This window comes from Pleurodeles waltl, chromosome 3_1, assembly GCF_031143425.1.
Source record: "Pleurodeles waltl isolate 20211129_DDA chromosome 3_1, aPleWal1.hap1.20221129, whole genome shotgun sequence".
NCBI lineage: Eukaryota > Metazoa > Chordata > Amphibia > Caudata > Salamandridae > Pleurodeles > Pleurodeles waltl.
The window spans coordinates 1,976,887,559-1,976,911,089 of NC_090440.1; the positions used below are offsets into that span (position 1 = coordinate 1,976,887,559).

Below are 23,531 nucleotides of genomic sequence, written 5' to 3' on the forward strand. Positions count from 1 at the left end.
GGAGACTAAAAATGGCTAGATTGAATTGAATTTTCATTTTAAAAAGAAGGCAGTTGCATAGACATCAATCAATCAAAGAGATTTATAGAGCGCGCTACTCACCCGTGAGGGTCTCAAGGCGCTGGGGGGGATGGGAAAGGGGTGGGGGGCTGGGGGATCACTTTTCGAAAAGCCAGGTCTTGAGGTTCTTCCTGAAATGTAGTAGGTCGTGCGGAGGTGGGTGGGGAGGGAGTTCCAGGCCCTGGGGGCTAGGTAGGAGAAGGATCTGCCTCCAGTGGTGGTGTGTTTGATGCGAGGGACAGAGGCGAGAGAGAGGTCGGAGGAGTGGAGGTGGCGTGTGGGTGTGTGGAAGGTCACTCTTTTGTTAAGGTAGGCAGGGCCGGTGTTGTGGAGCGATTTGTGTGCGAGGATGAGGATCTTAAAGGTGATCCTTTTGTCTATGGGGAGCCAGTGGAGGGATCTGAGGTGTAATGAGATGTGTTTGTGTCGGGGGAGGTCGAGGATGAGTCATGCTGCAGAGTTCTGGATTCGCTGTAGTTTGCGCTTGAGTTTTAGTGTGTTGCTGGCATAGAGGGCGTTTCCGTTGTCAAGCCTGCTGCTGATGAGTGAGTGAGTGACTCTTTCTGGTCTCTGTGGGGATCCACTTGAATGTTTTTTTCAGTATGCGGAGTGTGTTGAAACATGAGGAGGTGAGGGCGTTGATTTGTTGAGTCATCGAGAGGGAGGAGTCCAGGATGATGCCGAGGTTGCGTGCGTGGTTTGCGGGGGTGGGTGCGGGGCCTAGTGTGGTGGGCCACCATGAGGTGTCCCAAGTGTTTTTGTGTGGGCCAAAGAGGATTATTTCGGTTTTGTTGGAGTTGAGTTTAAGGTGGTTGGCTGTCATCCATGCGGCGGTGTCGAGGAGTGCAGTGTGTAGGTTGGATTTGGTGGTGTTGGGGTCGCGGTGAGGGAGAGGATGAGTTGAGTGTCATCAGCGTATGAGAGGATGGTGATTCCGTGGGGTTTGATGATGTTGGCTAGAGGGGTCATGTAGATGGTAAATAGTGTGGGGCTGAGGGAGGAGCCTTGGAGGACTCCGCAGGTGATTTTGGGCGGAGGATTGGAAGGGGTGGAGACTGACTTTTTGGGTTCTGTCGGTGAGGAAGGAGGTGAGCCAGTCAAGGGCTTTGTGTCTTATCCGGCGTCGTGAAGGCGTGTGCTGAGTGTGTGGTGGCAGACAGTGTCAAAGGCTGCGGAGAGATCCTGGAGTATGAGTGCTACGGTCTCGCCCATGTCGACTCTGGATCTGATTTCATCGGTGCATGCTATGAGAGCGGTTTCTATGCTGTGGTTCTTGCGGAACCCCGATTGGGAAGGGTCGAGCGTGTGGTTTGTCTCGAGGAAGTGGGATAGGTGGGAGTTGACTATTTTTTCCGTGACCTTGGCTGGGAATGGGAGGAGGGAGATGGGGGGGGGGTAGTTGGAGAGGTCGTCTGGGTCGGCTTTGGTTTTTTTTAGGAGCGCAGTGACTTCTGCATGTTTCCAGAGGTCTGGGAAGGTGGCGGTTTCGAATGAGCTGTTGATTGTGGCTCGGAATAGGGGGGTGATGGCGGAGCTAGCTCTCTTGTATATACGGTGGGGGCATGGGTCAGAGGGGGAGCCAGAGTGAATGGAGTTCATACTGGTTTCAGTTTCTTCGTCAGTGGTGGGGGCCCAGGCGGTGAGTAGGTTGGGGGGTGTGTGTGGTGGGTTTGTGTTGGGTGGGTGCGGGGTGTGTGTGGTGTGAAGCTGTTGTGTATGTCCAGGATTTTGCGGTGGAAGTGATCTGAGAGGGAGTTGCAGAGGGTTTGTGTGTGCGTGGGGTCTTGGTTGCTGGCTTTGGGTTTGGAGAGCTCTTTGATGAAAAAGAGTTCTTTGTTACTTTGGGAGTTGTTGTCAATGCGTTCCTTGTAGTGTGCTCTTTTGGCGGTGCGTATGAGTTGGGTGGTGGGTGCGTGTGGTGGATTTGAGGGTGGCGAAGTTAGTGGTGGTGGGTTCTTGTCTCCAGGTTTTCTCTGCTTTGCAGCATTTGCGTTTGGATTCGTGGAGTTCAGTGGTGAACCATGGGGCGTTCTTGATATTGCGGTTGGTGATGTTTTTTCTGAGGGGCGCTAGATTGTCGGCACAGGTGGTGATCTATTCGTTGAGGCGGTGTTGGGGTCGGTTGTGTTGGGGAGGGGGTTTGTGTCAGTTGGGAGATCAGGCGCTCCATGGGGATCTTGTCCCACATGCGGTAGGGGGTGGTGTGATGGTGGTGGTGTGTGGGTGGTTTGTTGTTGGAGAAGTGGACATATTGGTGATCCATCTATTGGAGTTTGGTGGTGTGGGTGTAGGTGACGTGTTGGCTTGAGGTGAAAATTGCATCACTATATAAAAGGGTGACCATAGAAAATCCTTTACAAACCTTTATAAAAGGAAAAAGAAAGGGAATATGAGACATTGGTAGCCAGTAGGCTGCAAAGCATAGAATAGATGACTGGCACTGTGCCTTTTAAGAACCTCCCAGTACCCCCCGTATTCCATCATGCCTCAAAGGTGACAGTTAGGGCAGTTAATTTTTCTGGCTCCTGGAAACAGGATCCTGGGGCACTGAGGTCTGCCTTTTTGACTGAGTCTTTTGGAAATCTTTCCAAACCTTATTTCTGGAATCTTCATTTGTTTTTTGTCTTGTCTTTTAAGACAGCCTGACACATTTCTTTCTGACAGGAAACTTGTCAGCTTTGTTGTCAAAAATGCCTTCACTATTTGTGCAGTGTTCTTTCCGTGGGGAAAAAGAAGGCGCAATTCGACCTGCACAACCCTTGTATCATGTGGCTTCCAGAAGATCACACCTTCACACTTCTGATTCATGTTCTCATTGTCCGTTCTTTTCCAGAAGAACTTTGAAGGACAGACCGAAAATCAGATTACAGGGAATGCAGGAAAGGAAGAAAAAAACATTTTGCCAGATCTTTGAGAAGCCATGCCTCACTAGACCTTCCATGTGAGGAGTATAACGTCAAATACCAGGCATATACCTACTTGCCAGCTGTCATCAAGTACAGCGTTGAGACACTTGATGGTGAAAGAACCCAGATGGTCCCCTTTGAGAACACATTTGACATTGGTAAGACCATCTCCAATGTCATCAAAACAACCTCTATTGACGATTAGTCTACCTCTGTCAACGTTTAGACTGGCTCCATCTATGCAACAACTATTCAGTCAACAATGATGCTGCCCCATTTGACGTTGAGGCCACTTCTGTTGATGTCGGAGACAAAGCCACTTTCATTGATGTCAAGACCTCTAACTTTGTCGTTAGAGACATCACAGCCTTCAGAAGTGAAATTTAAAACAAAATCTTTGTCACCATCTATACAAAGATCTTCTTGATTGTCCCAGGATTCTCAAACAGAGCGATCTTCTAATTTTCTCCAGGTTCAGTCACATTCCCTAGGCTGTCACCTGGAATACCTCCGGCCTCCCCTACTGTCCTCGTGAGACCACAGGACAGTCCACGTTTGAGTTGTCACTCTAAATCTAGACATAGATCTCAAAGAGGACCCAGAAAAAGATGAGTCGTCTTACTGTAGATCAAGAAGATCTAGTATGAGCTGTCACAGAAGGTCACAATCATGACTCGGAACACGGTTCCTTTCATAGACTACAACCTTGTGATCTTCTATTAGAGATTATTCTCCAACTCTCTCTAATACACCTCCACCAAGGGTTTCTGCAATTGGCGACTTAATAACTTTTAATGAGGTGCCTATAAGATGGGGTATGAAGCTGAATATTCTTATGCAGGCCCCACAGCATCTCCCGTGTCATCTTTGGGACCCTGCATTAAAAGCATCATCAAGAAATCTCCGACCTCTAGCCCCAGGTCATCTTGAACCTGCAGTGCAGTATTTTTCTTACACCTGCGTTTGTAAAAAATGGCTGCATCTAAGCTATTGAAGAAGTCCAAGCCCCCGGACAAGGTCCTTTCTTTATCAAAGCAGATTTACCACCGGATCTGGTTTTTGTTGCTGCAGCAAGAATGTCACACATGGTAACACCAGCTTCCTCAGCACCACCAGATGAGGAGCTCAAAAGAATAGACTCTGAAAGTGAGTGGAACTTTGGTTTCTACGATGAAAGCAACTAGTGCCAAAGCCCTTTTAGGGAGATATGATAGATTGCTATGGGACTGCTACAAAAATGTATACATAAACTTCCTAAGGAAGACAGGCAAAACTTTCAGGAGGTCATTAATGAAGGAATGCTGGTGTTGCATCAGATCATTGGTTCAGCCGCTGACATTTCAGATGTATCCGCCCATCGTTAATGCCATGGATAACCTACACTCCTCCATTACAAACTCTTCCCTTGGCAATTACTGGCGACACATGAACAGGACACTGAGGGGCATATTTATTCTCCATTTACATTGAATTAGCATCTTTTTTTAACGCAAATTCAGCGCAAAACGAACTTTATATTTTGACGCTAGACAAGTCTAAGGTCAAAATATTGGAGTTTGCACCATTTTTTAGATGCGTGAACCTACCTTGCGTCAATGAGATGCAAGGTAGACTTTACCATATTAAAAAATGGTGCTAACCCTATGAGCCCCATATTTATTCTCCTGTGCTAAAATGGCGTACGGGTGGGTGGTTGGGTAAATAATGGTGCAACGCTTGCTTTGTACCATTATTTAACGCCTGGGTCAGACCAGGTGTTAGGGGACCTGTGGACCCATTTCCATGGTTGAACATTTCCATGGTCCACAGGTGCCCTCCTCAAGTCCCAGGAACACCCCCACCCCCACCAGAGGATGGAGGACCCCATCCCAGGTAAGTAGGGTAAGTATATAGGTAAGTATTTTTCTTTCTAAAATTGAAGTGCCATCGGGGGCCCAACTTGGGGGGGCCCCCTGCATGACAGGGTGCAGTGGCCATGCCCAGGCAATACTGGTCCCCTGTGCTGGCCACTGGGGTGGTGGGCGTGACTCCTGTCTTTTCTAAGACCGGAGTCCTGTGGTATGGATGGTTTTGCGTTAGAAAATGACACTAGGCTGGTTAGAGACCTTTTTTTTTTTTTTTTTTTTTGTCTCCAACCAGCCTAACGTAAATTTTTGGTGCAAACCCCCCTTCTCTCATACCGCCACCCCCATCTGTCTAAAGTCATTTTTTTTTTTTTTTTTTAAACACTAGCCAATCCTTAGTGCAGGATTGTGCCATTCCATAAATTTGGCGCCCGGCTGGCGTCCTGGAATGGCGCAAGCTGGCTGTATACTTTTTTACTCAAAACTGTGCAAACGCAGTTTTGCATCCAAAAGTATAAATATGGGCCTGAGTTCACGCACATGCATCGATATCTGAGCCCATGAGCTTCATCAACAATTAAGGGCATTTTTCAGCGCTGAGCTCTGGATTAAATGGAAAGATTAGAGCAGGGTCCTCAGTGAGTCTGGAGTCCTCAGAGACAGGGCAGAAGCAGGGACCTCGGTGAAGGGACTGGTACCTTAAAGACCGGTCTGCTGAAGTTGTGTCCTTGTCAGCATCAGGGGTGTGGAATTTATTAAAATATCTACTTGTCCAGGGGACAGGTTGCTTCTCAAATCTACTTGTCCTGTAAAAAGATCTACTTGTCCCTTTGTTGCCATGTAGTGTGGCGACAAATTATGGCAGCAATCTCATTATGTAAGAGCTCTGATAATAGCCTCTCTGATTATGCCAGGGCTACTACCATAGTAGGGCTTGAATACTTGCAGTTTTAATCCCTACTGTAGCAATTCACTTATTTTGCCACCTTTCTGCAGATCTGCATACTGGGGCTGGAGGAAGCAGTAAGCAATAGTTCCAGGGCTGGAATGCCTTTGAGTCTGCAAACCTACTAACCTACATGTTTTAAAGATTTTCACCAGCTTCTCTCTAATATCTTCCCATAATAAGAAAGGTTGGACATTTACTCCTCACAATGGCAGATTTAGAACTTCTTCCAGGGTTGGGAAGAAAGTGGCTGGAGGGAAAATGAACTTGCAAATGCTCAATAGATTTTCACATGAGCAAATCTACACATCGTATTTACCCATGCTAAAATACAGTTCACAAATATTTTATAGGGGAACGACATATACCATGGGTGCACTTTTGTGACTTTCTTTAAGAATTTGGGGCCACATGTAGGTAGGTTCAGATTTGCGACCCACAAATTGCGAGTCAGACCGACTCGCAATTTGCGAGTCGCATATCCGAATGTAGGATGGTGTCAGGGACACCATCTGTGATTTGCAAGGGCTTCGCAAATGCCCACCTCCATGAATAATCATGAGGTGGGTCGCAATCTGGAGACAGCAGACCACCATGTCTGTGACTGCTTTTCAATAAAGCTTTTTTTTTTTTTTTTTTATTGTAATGCGGCCCTTTTTCCTTAAAGGAAAACGAGATGCATTACAAAAACGAAAAATGAAACCTTTTCGTTTCATTTTTTCAGTGACATTCCCTTTTGCGAAAGTGTTAGCACCCATTTGAAATGGGTGCAAACTGCGATTGGTTTGCACCCGCGTTCGTGGTCACAAAACAATCCTACATTCCTCTGCAAGTCGCAATTAGGAAGCTAATTGCGAGTCGCAAAACAGGGTTTGTGCATCGCAATGTGCTTTTTGCACGTCGCAAACAGCGAAAGCCACTGTTTGCGACATGCAAAAAGCTACCTACATGTGGGTCTTGGTCCCTAATTAGGTCTGGTGTTAGCAAACACATTTTGTTTTTATTAAACTTCTATTTCTCTCTCTTTCGGCTGGCTTTACTGGGAGTGATCGCATTCTGCTCTTCCACAAGGAGCATATTGGCACACAAACTAGTTTTGTTCAGTGTCAGGAACTACAGTGGCAATCAGTGACGTAACGAAACTGGAGGGTGCCCCTTTGCAAAGAACATAGAGGAGACCCCTCTCCAGACTCACTCGGGGAGGTGCTGTGCTGAAGGGGCCCCCTGGAGGGCAGCTGCGGGGCCTTTGTTATGCCACTGGTGGCAACGTGTGCTTTTAGAGTTCAAAAACTTTTTTTTTTTTTTTTTGCCAGTGTTTGTTACAATGTTGAGGGCCTGGTAGCTCCCACAACAATAAAGTGTTACAAAAGCCATGTCAAAACAAGACACGCATTGATGAAACTAAAAGACGTATAAAAATATGTCATATCAGTTGGCTTTGTCAGTGTTTGTTTATTTTCATGCTTCCCATAATCGTGTTGAAAATGGTTGCACTGATTTTCCTGCATCAACACATTTCACTAAATGACACTTCATTTGCATCTAATCAGAGAGCATTCTGGGAGCATTATACTTAGCCTCATAGCCTAAACTTTTCAAACATGTGAATACACGTTTTTTTTTTTTTGGCCTGGAACCAACGTCAGTAGTGAAGTGTGACCTTAAAACATTTATTTACAGCACTCACCCTAATAATGAAGGCTTTCAAATAATGAACCATAAATACAAGTTCGAACAGCATTATCTTTTGGAAACACATTATCTCAACTGCAGAGGGTTGGGCCTACTTGTCCCAAGGACAAAGTAAACATAAAAAACTTGTTGCCCTTGACCCCAAACAAGATGTCCCGGGCGATAGGAATTCCACGTCCCTGCTGCATGTTCTTTCTCAGTCCCCAGCACTGCTAGTGGCGGGCTTTGTATGGACTTTAAAGTCTAAGCTGGTTCCTCCATGCGTGGCCATGGTGCACCCTCTGGTGACTGGCTTTGGATCAATGCTATTGTAAGTCTATTGTATTGACATTTGTATGAAGCGGTTTATAAACAGGTAGCAGGTATGATAACAGAACAGAGGGAGCTCAACTGTTCTATCTTGGAAGAGAGAAAACAACGCTCCGGAAGGGCCTTCTTAACTATTACTAAAGTCTCGACAGGGTTTTAGATGGTGAGAAAAATACAGAAGGATAAGCAGGAGTTTGCTGTGATGCTTCGCCGCATACTGGTCAAGCGCCTGGACTGGAGCATCCCACAGTGGCGTTGCCCGGGCAGGAGGTGACACGCTGAGTATAGCCTGTTGTGGAACGATTGCAAGCACTTTGTGACCAGCTGCAGGTACAGCAGCCTGGCCAGCTTCCAGACCGACAAGGTAACGCTATGGCCCGCTTTTAGCATATATCCCTCATGGGGGAATGCAGTACTAGCAGATAACGGGCTTGAAGCGCACTAAAATGATGCTAATTGCCCATAAATCACACGTTGTGGGAAAGCTGAAATTAAACAGCAGGTATTTCTGGTTTAAAAAAATAAAATAAAAAAAGAAATGCCAACACTTTTCCTACTAGATCGCAAGTTTTCAAATCCTGTCGAAGTTAAGTTTTAACCAAGCCTTTCATTCTTCCCAGGGCCATCACGTGGGTATCATTGAGCTGGATAGCCATACTACCTAATATTTACAGTGAGTCATAAAGGAAAAATGCTTTGCCAACGGTTATGCACACTTACGATATTGATATGCTCTTGAATTTTCTCAACACCTGTGTGTTTTATTGTATATGTTCTCTCTAGCGCTCTGGAGTTTTTACTCCCTTGTAGTGGTATACACATTACGTGTACACAAAATAAAACATTGAGAATATGTATGGTTCGGTAGCATTAAAAAAAACAGAGGCCGTCTGGCTAGACGGTTTCAGGTATGTCATCTTGAGAAAGAAGTGATTTTATCATTGCCACAATGTTCATGCATAGGAAAGAGTTGTCTTTTATTGGAAGTAGGCACTTTGTTGGGAGGTCCCCAGCCTGTGGGTGGAGGAGCCCAACCATGGCCTTCCCAGGCGACACCTGCTGGTCACGTAGTTCCATGGGCTTGTTAGCTGTGCGTTTAAAATTGCCCATAATCCTCAGAGGCACGAGGATGGAGGCAGCTACCTTTCCTGCTAAAGAAATGTACATTTTAATACATTACATTTCAAATGTTTTGCAAGCTGTACTCCAGGCGCAGCTTATGTGTAGTGATGCCCCTCACAGCAGGGCTGTCTCCAGCCTAGAGAACCAGAGGCACAAGGAGGTGGGAGGGCTCTTGACCTACGTGTGATCAAGGTAGACAAATGCTTGGCCTCACCTAAAGGGTCCCCTTCAACCTGCAGCTCCACCCCTTGTCATCCATAACATCTACAAAAAGGACAGAGCTTCAGGAAGTTTAATCAGCAGCCATTTTCTAACAAAAGTGTTCAATGAATTTGTAAAGCGAGCACTATTGCCATTCCTATGTCACACCAGTGTTTGCATCCCCTGCCCTCCAGCCACTGGTATGCAGGTAATACACTTCCACTGTCTGGGAAGCTGTCCCCCGCTTCGCTGTGGTACCAGTGCAAACCTGAGGCATTTGAATGTATCCCACTTTGCTGTACAGGGACGTTATAGTTAGGAAATAGAATTAAAAAGTCTTAGAAATTCACTGAAAAAAACAAAGTTTACTGGGACGTTATAGTTAGGAAAGAGAAGTAAAAAATCGTAGAAATTAAATGAAAAAATACAAAGGTTACAGCCACATTATAGTTGGGTTAAGATTTCACTCGTATAAAACCAGTGAAAATCAGCAGCTATAGTTACCTTAGCTAACTATAACTTAAACCTCACAATGCATTGCTTATGACCTCTCGTATTACATCACTCATGACTTGGTCAGTAACATCACTGATGACATCACTTATGACACCTCAAATGACATCACGGAGGTTAGGAAAATTCTCTTTGCTAACTATAACGTACTTGTAACCTTTGTTTTTCAATGTGTGTCTAAGGTTTTTCAAATTCTATTTCCTAACTATAATGTCCTAGCAACATTTGTTTTTTCCCAGTGGATTTCTAAGTCTTTGTTTTTTTTTTTTTTTTTTCTTTTCTTTTTTTTCTTTTCTTTTTTTACTTTTCTTTTCTTGTTTTTCATTTTTTTTAACTTTTCTTTTCTACTTTTGTTTTGTTTTACTTTTCTTTTCTTTAACTTTTTTTCTTTTTTTTTCTTTTTTTTCTTTTCTTTTCTTTTTTCTTTTTTTTTGTAAACTTTTTTTTTTTTCTTTTACTTCTCCTCTCTCTTTCTCTCTTCCCAAACTCCCCCAATCCCACCCCTCCCCCCGGCAGGACCTCCGTCCTGATCCCCCTGCCCATTTTCAGTCTGCCTTTCCTCCGCTGCAGCAGCCTCTACCTGTACTGCCTCAAATAAACAGATTATAGCTTAAATCACTTGAGACTTAAGAGGAACCTGGTAAAATGAGAGCAGTTTCAAACCTACTTTGCAGAATGACTTTACCCTAAAAACCGGGACGTGTATTGAAAATGAAGAATAGCGTTGGGACAGTTCTATGAAAAACAGGAATCCTGGTCACCCTAGGCGGAGCAGTCCAGTCGACATTCCTGGCTTGTGCATTTCCCTTTTCCCCCTGTTTTTATTTCAGTACGGGTTGATACGCAACAATGGCTTTACAGTGCATGGTAGGGTTCACACTGCTATCTCCCCTGGGGCCTCAGAGTAGGTCCCTTGGGAAGGGCTTCTGAGCTCACCCTCACCCAGCTGTTACCACATTTTCTGTGTGCTCGTTTCCTTGTACTATACATGGCGTCAGCCGGATGAGGTTTGTCTGTCTCTCCCCTGTTGTGGGTGCTGCTCCTGATGCCCACCCTTCCCTGCTTTCCTTTAGTCCTTCTCTAGTCCTTCACTCTTCCCAGGAGCTGATGCTGCATGTTTCTCAGTCTTGCAGTGTGGGGGTAAATTTCATAGTATGCGTACAATGTGCAACTCGCCGCCCACCCAACTTTTAAGCTCACCGCTGCAGTGCTCAGAAAGAAATGACGCAATTTGTGGTTCACCCACAGCAGAGCCTTTTATTCATATAAACACTTTAAAACTTTGTTTATTGATAAAGATGTTTGAGAAAACATCGGCATTTAGCAGATGCAAGAAGGACCATCACGTGGGTATCATTGAGCCGGATAGCCATACTTTAACATGAGATCTGCAGTGCACATTGTTTCAGGAGACCCCCAGCCTCATACAAGTTCCCAATGCCTCACTCGGGGCATCCATGAACAGTTACAAAGAAGGCATTTGATAGGCAAACTTTGTACCAACTTCTCCACATTCCCTTCATCCCAGAGGGGTACCGAGCAAACTCATATCCAGGGCACTGCATAGCGCACTGGCCCTCCTCGGAACAGTCACATCACCCCAAAAGTTCCAAACCAAACAACACGGGATAGGGCACGAGGGTCCAGAACTACCAGCTAGTCAGTCGTCCGCAAACCCCCCCCTCCCCACACACACACACACACACACAAAAGCAAGTCAAACCTTCCAAACCTCCCCCCCCTTCCCCCAGACACTGGCAAAGATTGGCAATGGCCCCTAAGATGGTCTGGATGAAAAGCTCCTGGCCCCTGGCATACATGTAAACCCAATTGCTGTGGAATAACTTTCTCCTTGTTAAATAGAGTAAATTGTCCCGTACGGTGCCTGTCGAGGGGCCTGCCAAGATTCTGTGTGCAGAATGGTCAAGCTTCTTTAGTGACTCGTTCATAGCCCTGACGGGTGCCCCACCTGGACCAAATTGACTGTGAAATCACCTGGGACCACAAGATCCCTGCCAATGGTAAACGTTTCCTTACTTTAGAAAGGGTTGCGAACAACGCTTCCCTTGCCCTGCCTCCCCAGCAGGACCATATCATGGCCCCTGCATGGATGATAAAAATATCCAGGCTGGATAAGCTGTCCTCCTTGAGAGCCCTCTGAAAGGGTTCATAAAGGTTCTCCATCCTAAGCCTGCCAATATCCACCCAGTGATGCTTGAACGTGCAGCTACATCTGCAGATGCGAGATGAAGGGGGGGGAGAATTCAGGGCTGTTCCAAAGATGAGCTGGGTTTTTATTTTTTATGACCCCTCGAAACCGCCACCCTTTGGGATGTCACCACACTACCTAACAACACTCCTGCAACTGTACTTCCTGTAGCTGTAGAAGGTGGGGCTGTTGCCTGTGGTGTGACGAATGGTGCCCGCTTCGAATTTCAGGGGGTGTCTGACCATTTTCTACCTCTGCAGCTGAATTCTCATCACTTGCCTCACTGCAGTAGGTCTTGTAGTTGACTCATCTTGTGTCTGTTTTGGGTCTAAGGTGTATGAACGCTGTGAGATTTCCTCACTCTTGTGCAAGACATCAATGGCGATTTTCAACGGTTTTCATGAAAGATGTTGCAGGATTTCTTGGGCATCATACAGAGTTCAATTAAAGTGCTTTCTCCATCTAGGCTTGGCAAGCAACAAACGTTTTTGATTTGTTTGTGGGTTTTCTGTCTGTGCTTGCGGTGCTTTGTGCTTCTTTCAGTTTTATTATTTGCCGTTTTCTGTTCTCTTAAACAATTATGCTTTTCTGTCGAAGGGGACAATAATTGATGTTGATTTCATGTTCCTTATAGACACAACCAGTTCTGTTACCTGTGCGCCTATCATTTGGTTCCTGATTGTTCCATAACTCACTACATGTATGCTTTTTTCACCATTTTCTACATCATTCATATACTCTCAACAATACCACACACTCATATTGAAGCAGAGGCAACCTGCATGATTCGGCTCCATTGGTATGCATGGTAGCAATCACCATTTCATTTTTAGCAGTTTAATAATATAGCACAAGCAAAAACCGAGTTCTAAGCTCTGGCAAACAAAAACAAAGAATAAAAAGTTGAGGCATGTCACATGCTCTGATCTCTCTCCCTCCAAGAATTAAGGTCAAAGTGTTAACCTTTGTGTCGGAGGGAATTCTTGGAGGGGGATATTAAAGGGTGCGTGACCGGTATCCAGCATTTTATTTTTGGCAGTTTTACAAAACTTTGAATCTCATTTCTGCAGGTAGGAATCGGGAGGTGGGAAACTAGCTTTGACATCTGTAGTCTCCCGCCTGAATCTGGGTGATTGGCATGTGTATTATAGGTCACACCTGTTGGCTGTGATTATGCTTGTTATTTTACAAACTAGAATGATGTTGTAAGGTAAGGAATCTGCAACTAGTTATTGTCTCTACCAGATAGGACTTTACCAAAGGTACCCTTTAAAACCATTTCATGAAAGTTTTTTTGGTTTGATGTGACAAATTACATCGCGACATTAAGCCTAATCTATGAGATAAACCAAAACAAAATATTAACTGACCGACTGTAATCTTCGAGCTTGGGATGTCGACTGCATCCTCTAGGAACTCTTTACCTGCTCCAGGGCTGCATTTCTGACCGTCCTCGTCTCAGTCAACAAACTCCTGCATCCACAGCGGGATGGGTAGTAGCTCCTGGAATCGTCTGTGACATCTGGACTTGGTCCCCTTCTTCCACAGGTCTTCCTCTTCAGCAATCTACTGCTGGTTTCTTGCAGTCTTGTCTGGGTGTTGCATTTTCTTCTTTGTCTTCCTTTTGGGTGGTTTGGGGGAAAATCTAGTAATTTACTCCTTTCCTCCTGGTCGGTAGGGGGCACTGTGGTGTTTGCCTTTGCCCCAGCTTCCCTCTACATATTCCACTTACCTAGGTGGGAGTCCTGTGTCAGCATTCCATTTATTTTTTTAGTATATGGTTTGGGCTCCCCCTAGGGTTACTATTGTCTATTTGCATTTGCATTGTTTACTATCACTTTCTATGCCTATTGCTGATAACTAGTATATATATTTGGTGTGTTACTTACAGCCTATTGGAGGGTTACCTCTCAAGTACTTTTTGGTATTGTGTCACTAAAATAAGGTACCTTTATTTTTGCAGCACTGAGTTTCCTTTCATGTGTGTAAGTGCTGTGTGACTACAGTGGCGTGAACTTTGCATGTCTCTTAAATAAGCCGTGGCTGCTCATCTGCAGCTACCTCTAGAGAGCCTGGCTTCTAGACACTGCCTACACTACTCTAATAGGGGGTACCTGGACCTGGTATAAGGTGTAAGTACCTTAGGTACCCACCAAACACAAGGCCAGCTTCCTACAAGTGCCAAAAAACTTATCCAGGAGAAAGGCACAGAAACTCAGAGGAATACTGGAACAGAATCCTGGCCTGTCTGGATCAGATTCACACTTCTTGAATCTATATTCAGTGGGAGTTTAAGATGAGGCCATTGAACAGAATTGTGAGCTATCAGGCTCCTCCTCAGCCAGTGGTTTGGACATCCTACCTGAGTCGGTGTTGGAATTCCTGTAAAACCTTTACTGCCCTTTACTAATGCCATACTGGCAGCCTGGGATAAACCCACTTTAACTACTGCTATGAACAGACTCCTTGCATAATGCTATAGCTGTGCTCCAGGAGAGCCACCATTTCTGCTCTTGTGTTCTTCAGGACAATCAGCCGACACATTTCTGAGAGTTCCCTTGGATAGAGATTCAAGTCACTTAGAAGCACGGGGGAGAAAATACCTTTTTGTCAGACAGTATGACACTAAAGTGGCGGAATGTGTGTGTCTTCTCTCACGCTATAACAAAGTAGTGAAGATACAGCATAAGGAACCATCATCTGAACGTGGCCCAGATTATGGTGCCTTATCTATCTGAGGACACTTCCAGGAAGTATTCCAGGATGATTCAGAATATCTTCCATGCTATAATAAAGTTGGGCTCTGGGACTCAGGCTAAGGGCACCATGGTTTCCATTCGATGACATACTTGGCTCCACACGTCCAACTTCTCTTCTGATGTTCCTGTTGACCTCATGGACCCTGCATTTAAAGGGACACATCTATTTGGTGATAATAAAGACTGTGCTTGAACGATTCAAGACTAGCACTGCTACTGCCTGTTCCTTCGGTCAACAAATGCTGGTGCTTTCAAGAGACTACAGCCAGTTCAAGTATTTTCGTGGCTTCTCAAGACGGTTTTCTTTTTCGACAATGTCAGATCTACCAACCACAGAACCACTATCTGCAGCAAAAAGTGCTGATCAAACACTACAGGGGCAAGAGCCAGGGCTAAGGCCTGTGGAACTGCACCTCAATCTTCCTCTTCCACCGCCTCATTCTCCTTCTCCACCTCCAGTGCGACTCCAAGCATGCTGGCCTAGTTCACTTCCCCAAGCCCATTCAGACAATGTGGGGGGGCAGGTCTCCTTTCTTCTGGAATGCTGGGCATTAATTTGGACCTCCTGGTTTTTCAAATAGTGGAAAGAGGCTACACCCTTCCTTCAGGCTTCACCCCCAGTTTCTCATCATTCTTCCTCTCTCCTCCCTCCAGAACCACCCTTCTATTAAGGAACAAGAAGTGGCAGCACTCTCATAGAAAGGAGCTATGGAGTTAAGGCTAGAACAAGGGGACTGGGGTGTTACTCTTGCTACCTCTTGACCCCCCCCAAAAAACGACGTGTACCTGATGCTGTACCTTAAGAGAGTTGAACTTCATCTTTAATCAAAATGCAAACCCTTGCTCATGTTATGCTGGCATTGGAAGCTGGGGACTGGATGGTGTCACTCCACCTCCAGGATTTGTTCTTCCACATCTCTAATCGCACCATAGGTATTGGTGGGTGCTACGCAGTTTGCAGTTCTCCCATTTGGTTTGACCTAAGTGCCTCAAGTCTTCACAAAGGTAACAGTGGTAATTGTGGCCCCTCTCCAGTGGGCAGGCATCCCAATTATTCAGTTTTTGGATAACTGGCTCATGAAAGCCAGATAAACAGAGGTGGTGGTATGCTATCTACAGTCAAGTCAGTTGACCGTCTGACTACATTTGACTTTTCGATCAGTGAGCCCAATCTCACCTGAAGGCTTCCAAACAACTCCAGTTCTTAGGGTCAGTACTGGACACTACCTTGTCCGTGTTTTTCCTCCACCTCAGAGGTTTGGTTCCACCCTTTCAGAAAGACACTAGAATTTCAATCCTATAGGTCCTGAGATTTCTAGCTTGCTAGCGTCCTGCATTCAAGTCACCCACTCACATTGGCACATGAGGGCCATGCAGTAGTGACTACGCTAGCAATGGTGACAGTATGGGGACAGGGGAGATCTGTTGGACTCCATTGTGATCTTCCCCGGGGCTGCGTTGGAAGTGACTTGGTTTGGGGAACAGTTGTGAACCATGGCTTTGGTATGTCTGCTTACAGTAGTGATGGATACTTCCCACTGATTCTTCACATAAACCTTTTGAAATTGCAGGCGATTTTGTTGATGCTCAAGGCCTACCTCTTCTCCACCGAAAGTCAGACCAGATACATATCTTGATGGGCAACATGATGGTGATATACTGTGTAAACAAAAAAAGGCAAGTAGGGATCTCACTTCCTTTGACTGAAGGCATGAGACTGTGATCTTGGCACACCACCAAGGGATCTTGTTAACTGCCAATCCACTAGCTGAGTCTCTGAATGTCGAAGCCGCCAGCCTGAGCCAGCATTATCTTTACGATCACAACTGGTGACTTCTGCTGGAGCATCTTTACACAGTGGGGCAGTCCTCTCGTGAATTATTTGCCTCATTGGACCATGCTCAATGTCAGCAGTTCTGTGCCCTCCAGTATATGTTGAGGAGAGCACTGGGTGACACTTTTCAGATGAAATTGAACTTTCCATTGCACTACACATTTTTCCTCTCCTCCCACACACGCTTAATTTCTTTAGGTTCTGAGGAAGATGTGTCAAATCCAGGCTCAACTCATTTTCATCTCATGGATTGCACAAGGAGAGTGCAGAATTCGGACCCTCTGTGCTTCTCCCCATCTCTCTCACTGAAGCTGCCAATCTGAGTGGACCTCTCCCAGTTGGAGGAGAATGGTTCTGCTCCTCAGCCTCAGAGGACTCCACCTACATACCTGGAGATTGGCCATAGACCTCTGAGTTCCTTCCAGACCACCAGGAGTGATTGACATGTATTCTTTCTGTCCACCCCCACTCCACCAAATCAGCTAATTTTGGCAGGTAGAGTAGCTTTGTTGCATGGTGCACAGACAGCAACATGGGTCCTTTGCAGGATAAGTTGTTCCAGGTCTCTCTTCCCTCTACACAGAGGGGATGCACAGATGGCACTATCAAGGGGTGTTTAGTTCAGTTGTCTGCATTCCTCTATCTTCCAGAACAGCCATCCCTTCTCTTGTTCCCCATCGTAATCTGGTTTATGAAGGAATTGAAAAATATGTATTATCCAACCCTTTTGTTATTCCCTGATGGTACTTTAATTTAGTTTAAATTTTTCTAGTGGGGACTCCAGAGCTTTAACCCCTACAAAGATGTCACTTAAGGATGTAAACCATGTTTTAGTACCTATAACTTTGGCCAGGCGGGGTAGTGAACTACAAGCTCTTATTTTTCTATCCACGGTTTGCCTCTTTTTACCCCTACACATTTGTTTTCCCAACCAGGGGTGCTTTCCTATCAAAAGTGGTGATTCACTTCACCTGAGTCAGCCCTTCCCCCTTGCAACCTTTTAGCCTCCTACAGAGAAGGAGGGGCAGTGGCATAGTTTAGACAGGAAGCACCAAAAAAGTCAGACTGCCACCCCTCACATAGGAGATCAAGCCTAATCTCTGGAGCCCCCAGGGATCATTTGTCTGTTCTACCATGTTCAATGTCTACATGACTCTGCTTGCCAACATCATCCAATCCCAAGGTATCACTCTCCTCTCTTACGCTGGTGACACTCCACTCATCCTCTCTCTGATGGATAAGACCGCCACCACTGGAGGCACCTTCACCAATTCCATGACCATGGTAGAGAATAGATGATAACCAAATCCTTGAAGCTCAACTCTAACAAGATGGAAGTACTGGTCTTCGGAAAAAGGATCTCCCCGTGGGATTCAACCTGGTGGCTGACAGTGCTACAGCCATCGACCATGCCAGAAATCAGGGGATCATCCTGGACAACAAGTTGAACATGACTCCACATCTCAATGCAGTGAGTTCTGCCTTCTTCCACATCCTAAATATGCTACGAAAGATCGTCAAGTGGCAGCCACAGACCACCATACACACCTTTGTTAGAAATGGGGTCTCTAGTTGGCAGTCGGTTTGCACCCTATCCAAATAGGAACCCTCACTCTAGTCAGGATAAGGGAGATACCCACTCAGATAACCCCTGCTCACCCCCTTGGTAGCTTGGCACGAGTAGTCAGGCTTATCTCGTAAGCAATGTGTGAAGCATTTGCACATAACACAGAGTAATAAGTGGAAACACTACAAAAGGACACCACACCAGTTTTAGAAAAATAGCCAATGTTTATCTATATTAAACAAGATAAAATACGATCAAAATCCACCATACAGTAATAAATATATGCATTCTGCAAGATTTACTCAAAAATACAGTTCCTTGATGTCAATAGCTCCACCTGGGGCTAACATGGCATCGTGATCAACAAAACCAACAGTTCAGGCCAGCCGTGGCGTCGCGGGCCAGCTACGGTGCCGGTAAGACCCACAAACCGTACCTTTGGAATTGCAGGGCGTCAAGATCCTCTGGGTGAGCTCCAGGGAGCAGCATTGTTTGCATTGCGGTGTCGGTACCGGAGTCGGTATGGGGGTCGCTTGGCCCTTGAAATCACACGCATTGCAGATCGAACTCCAGGCTGATGAAGTCAAGCGTGGATGGCATCGGGGCTGCGCTGCGGGACGGTGCTTTGTGTACCTCACAAGCAGTGTCCACAGGTCACGGTGCAGGCAGCCGCCCCAGTGTCAGCAGGAGCGTCATCGTCGGGGATACCCAGGCTGCTGTGTGAGCTGGTGATGGCTGAGTGCGGGGCCCACAGGCCATGGTGTGAGAAGCAGCTTGGTGAAGTCGTCAGATGATGGCGTCGATGATACCAGGGTTGCGGTGCGACGCGGGGCAGTGCGGCTTCCATGCAGCGTCGACAGGTCACCGTGCAGGCCAGTGGCTTCGTTGGCGGCATTGCAGTGGTTTCTCCTCTTGAAAAGCACAAAACACACAGTTCTCAGTGCTGCAGGTCGAGGAAACAGAAGTCTTTGGTGTCCCTGAGACTTCCAACAGGAGGTAAGCTCTACTTCAAGCCTTTGGAGAACTCTCAAGCAGGACACACAGTAAAGTTCACCCTTTGCACTCTTTTCAGACAGAAGCAGAAGCTGCAGGCCAGTCCAGCAAAGCAACACAGCAGAGGGACAGTACTCCTCCTTCAGCTCTTTTCCTGGGCAGAGGTTCCTCTTAATTCCAGAAAGATTCTAAAAGTCTGGGGTTTTGGGTCTTCTTTTTATACCCCTTTCTGCTTTTGAAGTTGGCAAACTTCAAAGCTAAGTTATAAGTGTTTGCAAGATCCTTCCTTGTCCAGGCCAGGCCCCAGACACACCAGGGGGTTGGAGACTGCACTGTGTGAGGGCAGGCACAGTCCTTTCAGGTGTAAACAACCACTCCTCCCTCCACTCTAGCTCAGATGGCCCATTAGGCTATGCAGGCCAAACTCCATATTTCCATCTGCCCTCAAAGGTAATCTGCGCTTTAAAGTTATTTAAAGGCAGCCCCCATGTTGACCAATGAGGGAGATAGACCTTGCAACAGTGAAACCCGAATTTGGCAGTATTTCACTGTTCAAACACTTCAGTTCATGTCCTATCTTTCAAATACACTGAACCCTGCCCATGGGGCTACCTAGGGCCTACCTTCGGGGTTTCTTACATGTACAAAAAGGGAAAGTTTAAGCCTGACAAGTGGGTACACTTGCCAGGTCAAATTGACAGTTTAAAACTGCACACACAGACACTGCAGTGGTAGGTCAGAGCCATGTTTACAGAGCTATTTATGTGCTGCAGGGCCACTAGTAACATTTGATTTACAGGCCCTAGGCGCCTCTGGTGCACCATACTAGGGACTTATCAGTAAATTAAATATGCCAATAAACAGTACAATTCACCTAGGGAGCCCTTGCACTTTAGCACTGATCAGCAGTGGTAAAGTGCGCAGAGGCAATAAACCAGCAAAAACAGAGTCCAGTAAACCATTAAAACAGGAGGTCAGAAGACCGACAGGGGAGACACCGAAAAAGCTGCCAGGTCTTACGGCAGTCACGCAAGCACTCACCACAAGCAGACTTGAATATGGCAACCACCTTTACACCAGAATCTCTAAGTAGCTTCTAGTCAGCCTATGAGAACGCAGCTACAGGACTCGTACTCAACCTCCCATGCTGCACCCGCATCTCACCCCACCTCAGAAATCTGCTGGCTTCCCATTCATAAATGCAGTGTATTTTCATCACTTACATAAATGCCATTATTTTTCTAATGACGCTTTATATTCTCTAAAATTTTGTTGCTGTGAATTTTGCTTACATAAATGGCATGTAAATGTTATCAGTAATAACTGTATTTTCTCTTTCTTGTCTCCCCCTGTTAGTTCCTTTCCACATTTATGGTCTTTATGATCAGTGTAACAAGTTCGATATTTTGTGGACATCTTGGAAAGGTGGAGCTGGACTCTGTGACACTTGCCATTGCTGTAAGTATTTTTATGATATATGGTAGCGTTTAGAGAAGATATTAGCAAACTTAACTTGATTTGCATTATTTTCATGTTTTAAAAAATCTTTATTGATGATTTAACACATAGTGAGAGTGAAACAAAAAATTTTAATCCCCCTCGTGCCCCCACTCCTCCAAACAGCTCTCACGTCCTTCAGAATATTATTGGCTAGAGAGTTTAGTAGAACACTGGCTACAACAAATGTTTGTGGGAAGTATCTCGACAAAATCTTGAAATAACCTATTGAGTCATCTCTTTGGGTATAACATTTAATGGCACTCAGGCATGCGAGTGATCCATTGCTTCTGGGAGGGGGTCCAAACTGGGAGCAACCCAACCAGGGCCCCCGAACATTTTCAGACAGTTTCTGTGACCTGCCGATATCATGTAGCAATTTAGCCATTGCCATAGTTTGCAGTAGTGGTGGGCCAATTTTGTTACATTTAGCTAAAGTTGCTTGCATTACAAATAAGAGAAATATCCTCATTAGCATTGTAATAGTTTTCCTGTTTCCCTAGACGACATCAGATGCCGAATCCAGCACCATAGTTGCCACATCTTTGTATCATATACTTGTGATGGTATAGATCCTGCACCACCTTCCAAAATGTTTAATCCTTAGGGATCCCTGCAAAATATGTGAGATGTTTCCCATTGCCCACATCATCTCCAGTATAAGACTGTCAAGTTTCAGTGGAAAGTATGAATCAAATATTTCCTGTTTGCTTCTATTCCTTCTGCATGTTTAGCTCCTCTGATTGTTTGTGAGTGTAATGTCCCACTCTGAGAAGGTGAACTTAAGCTCCTTTGCCTGTGTCATATAGTAGCTTCTTTTCCTGCCCATTCCATCTGGTACTTCATTCGTTTTATATAATTCGAAGGTGACTTGAGCGACCATGTCTGTGTTTAATAAGAGTTTCTCAAAGTAAGTAGGTTTCTCATTGTCCCCTTTGAAAACCCTTAATCTGATAGACTTCTAGCTGCAGATTCCTTATCTTAGAATTTCCTGGTGTCAGCTTGGAATCCGGAACTTTTGCAGCGCAATACCCTTGCGCGTGGCGTCATTGGAGCTGTTTGTAAAGTCACAGTCTCCTATAAAGGTACTACCCAGGGGCACGTAAGTCAATTCTTTTCCTTCTGCGCTGGTGAGTGCAGATCCGGAATTCAGCTACCCTCTGTTTTTCGTTTTTCTATACAAAAATGCCATCTAGGAAGACTGGGTTTAAGCCGTGCGAGCTTGCCACCATGCCATTTCGGTGACGGACCCTCATAAGGTATGTCTCTGGTGTTTGAACCGAGACCACATCTCAAAGTCGTGTCCCGACTGCCAATCTATGGCTCGGAAAGATTTGAGGGAGCAGTCCCTGAAGCTCATGGGGGCCCGACAGTTGACATCTGTTGGTGCGTCTCCTCAATGGTCACGGCCCCAGCCGAGGAGGAGGTCACAGGAACGTTCCAGTTGCCCCAAGTCCTCTTCATCTCACTTGAGATCCTCTGGACACGTGGGGAGGAGGCACAAGATAAATAAGAAGTCCAAGTGGTATTTCACTTCACCTCGCCTTCAGCTGATGAGATGAGTCCAGAACGTCAGCGTTTCAAGCACAGTTCAGCGGAGCCGATGCCAGGACCGACTTCGAGCCTCCCCCTCTTTCTGGGAGCCGAAGTGACCCCACTCAGTTTAGAGTTTTACGAGGCCATGCTTCTCATATTTGAGCGGGCTGCCTCCACTGGTGTGCCTTTGGGCTGAGCAGGGTCGGCAGAGGCCCCGTCAGGTTCCACTCCAGTGGCTTTGGCGCCAACTGGGTCTCTTGGATCCAATATCAGATTCGGAATGATGCTGAGTCCCCACAGTCTGCCTCCTCCAGAGTCGGACATCAGTGCTCCCCACGCCACTGGCGCCAACTGGTGGCACGAACCGCATTCGCATACCTGATGATCCAGAGCCGATTCTGGCACCAACGGCTCCAACAGGGGCCAGATCATTGCCTGTGTCTTATGATCAGCCAGGCATTGGTGAGGAATGGGAGGGTTTCAGGACCCTCTTAAGTTTAGGATGGAGCAAATAGACTGATATGAGTTAGGAGAAGTCAGTGGACTGCACACCTCTCAAGATACTGGCATGCTCGCGCCTCCTAATGTGGCTACGGAGGAGGGAGCATCTTATGCTATGGTGGTGCATAGGGAAGCTCAGGTCTTGGACCTAGATCTGCCTACGATGCCGGACAGGACTAACCTGAGGTGCTTCAGCCAGGGGTTTCCACATCAGAACCAATGTTACCCTTTAATGAAGTCCTCACTGATGTCCTGCTGGGGTCGCAGTCCAGACCCAGCACAAGGGCTCCTGTAAGTAGGACAGTTGGCCGCTGCCATCGCCCACCCCCCAAATGATCCTAGCTTCCTCACACAACACCCCACCCCAGAGAGCTTGGTGGTCCAAGCCTCCACTTCCCATGGTGCCTTTCCTTCCACTCCCCCGTTAGGGAATCCAAGAGGCTGGACCAACTTGGGAAGTAGATTTTTTTCATCCTCCAGTATGGCATTGAGGTCCGTAAACACCTCATACCCTTTGGGCTGTTTTTCCCATACTTTATGGGATACTGTGGAGCAGGTGCTTCCCCAGGTCCTGGAGGGCATGCAGCACACATTCTCTCACAAGCAGTCAAAGATGGGAGGATGCAGCCAAGTTTAATATTAGATGTGGTTTGGACACCACTGACTCGCTGGGTAGAGCAATTTCGTCAATGGCGGCCCTTTGTCGCCACGCCTGGCTTTTCGTGGTATGTCCAGGCAATCCTTATGGACATACCCTTAGATGAGTCCCGCCTATTTGGTGAAAAGGCAGACTTGGAGCTGAAGCGTCTCAAGGGTTCTCGGGCTACAGTCAGGTCCTTGGGCGTCTCGATGACCCCTTGACAACAGTCTGTCTTTTGCCCCTTTTGAGGCTTTGGAAGGGACGGGGTACCACACCATCCTCAGACCAGCCACTGTCCTGCGTCAGGTTAGCAACCTGTGTGGGGACGAGGTTGTGGTACCTTCAGACCCAGAGGGTCTGGCCAGAGCTGGTCCAGCCCCCCTCCTCCACAGCGCCCAAGTC

At 46.3% G+C, this 23,531-nt stretch overlaps 1 protein-coding gene across 2 annotated transcripts in view; it reads left to right on the plus strand.

The window, feature by feature from the left end:
- LOC138285877 (multidrug and toxin extrusion protein 2-like) overlaps positions 1-23,531 on the plus strand; it is a 445,083-nt gene that overhangs the window by 22,318 nt on the left and 399,234 nt on the right. For both annotated transcript variants that reach the window (XM_069226369.1, XM_069226368.1), the window contains exon 2: positions 20,312-20,413. Coding sequence is in view for 1 of the 2 variants with exons in the window: in XM_069226368.1 (XP_069082469.1) it covers positions 20,312-20,413 (102 nt within the window). In the remaining variant the exon portion in view is untranslated. The remainder of the gene's footprint in view (positions 1-20,311; positions 20,414-23,531) is intronic.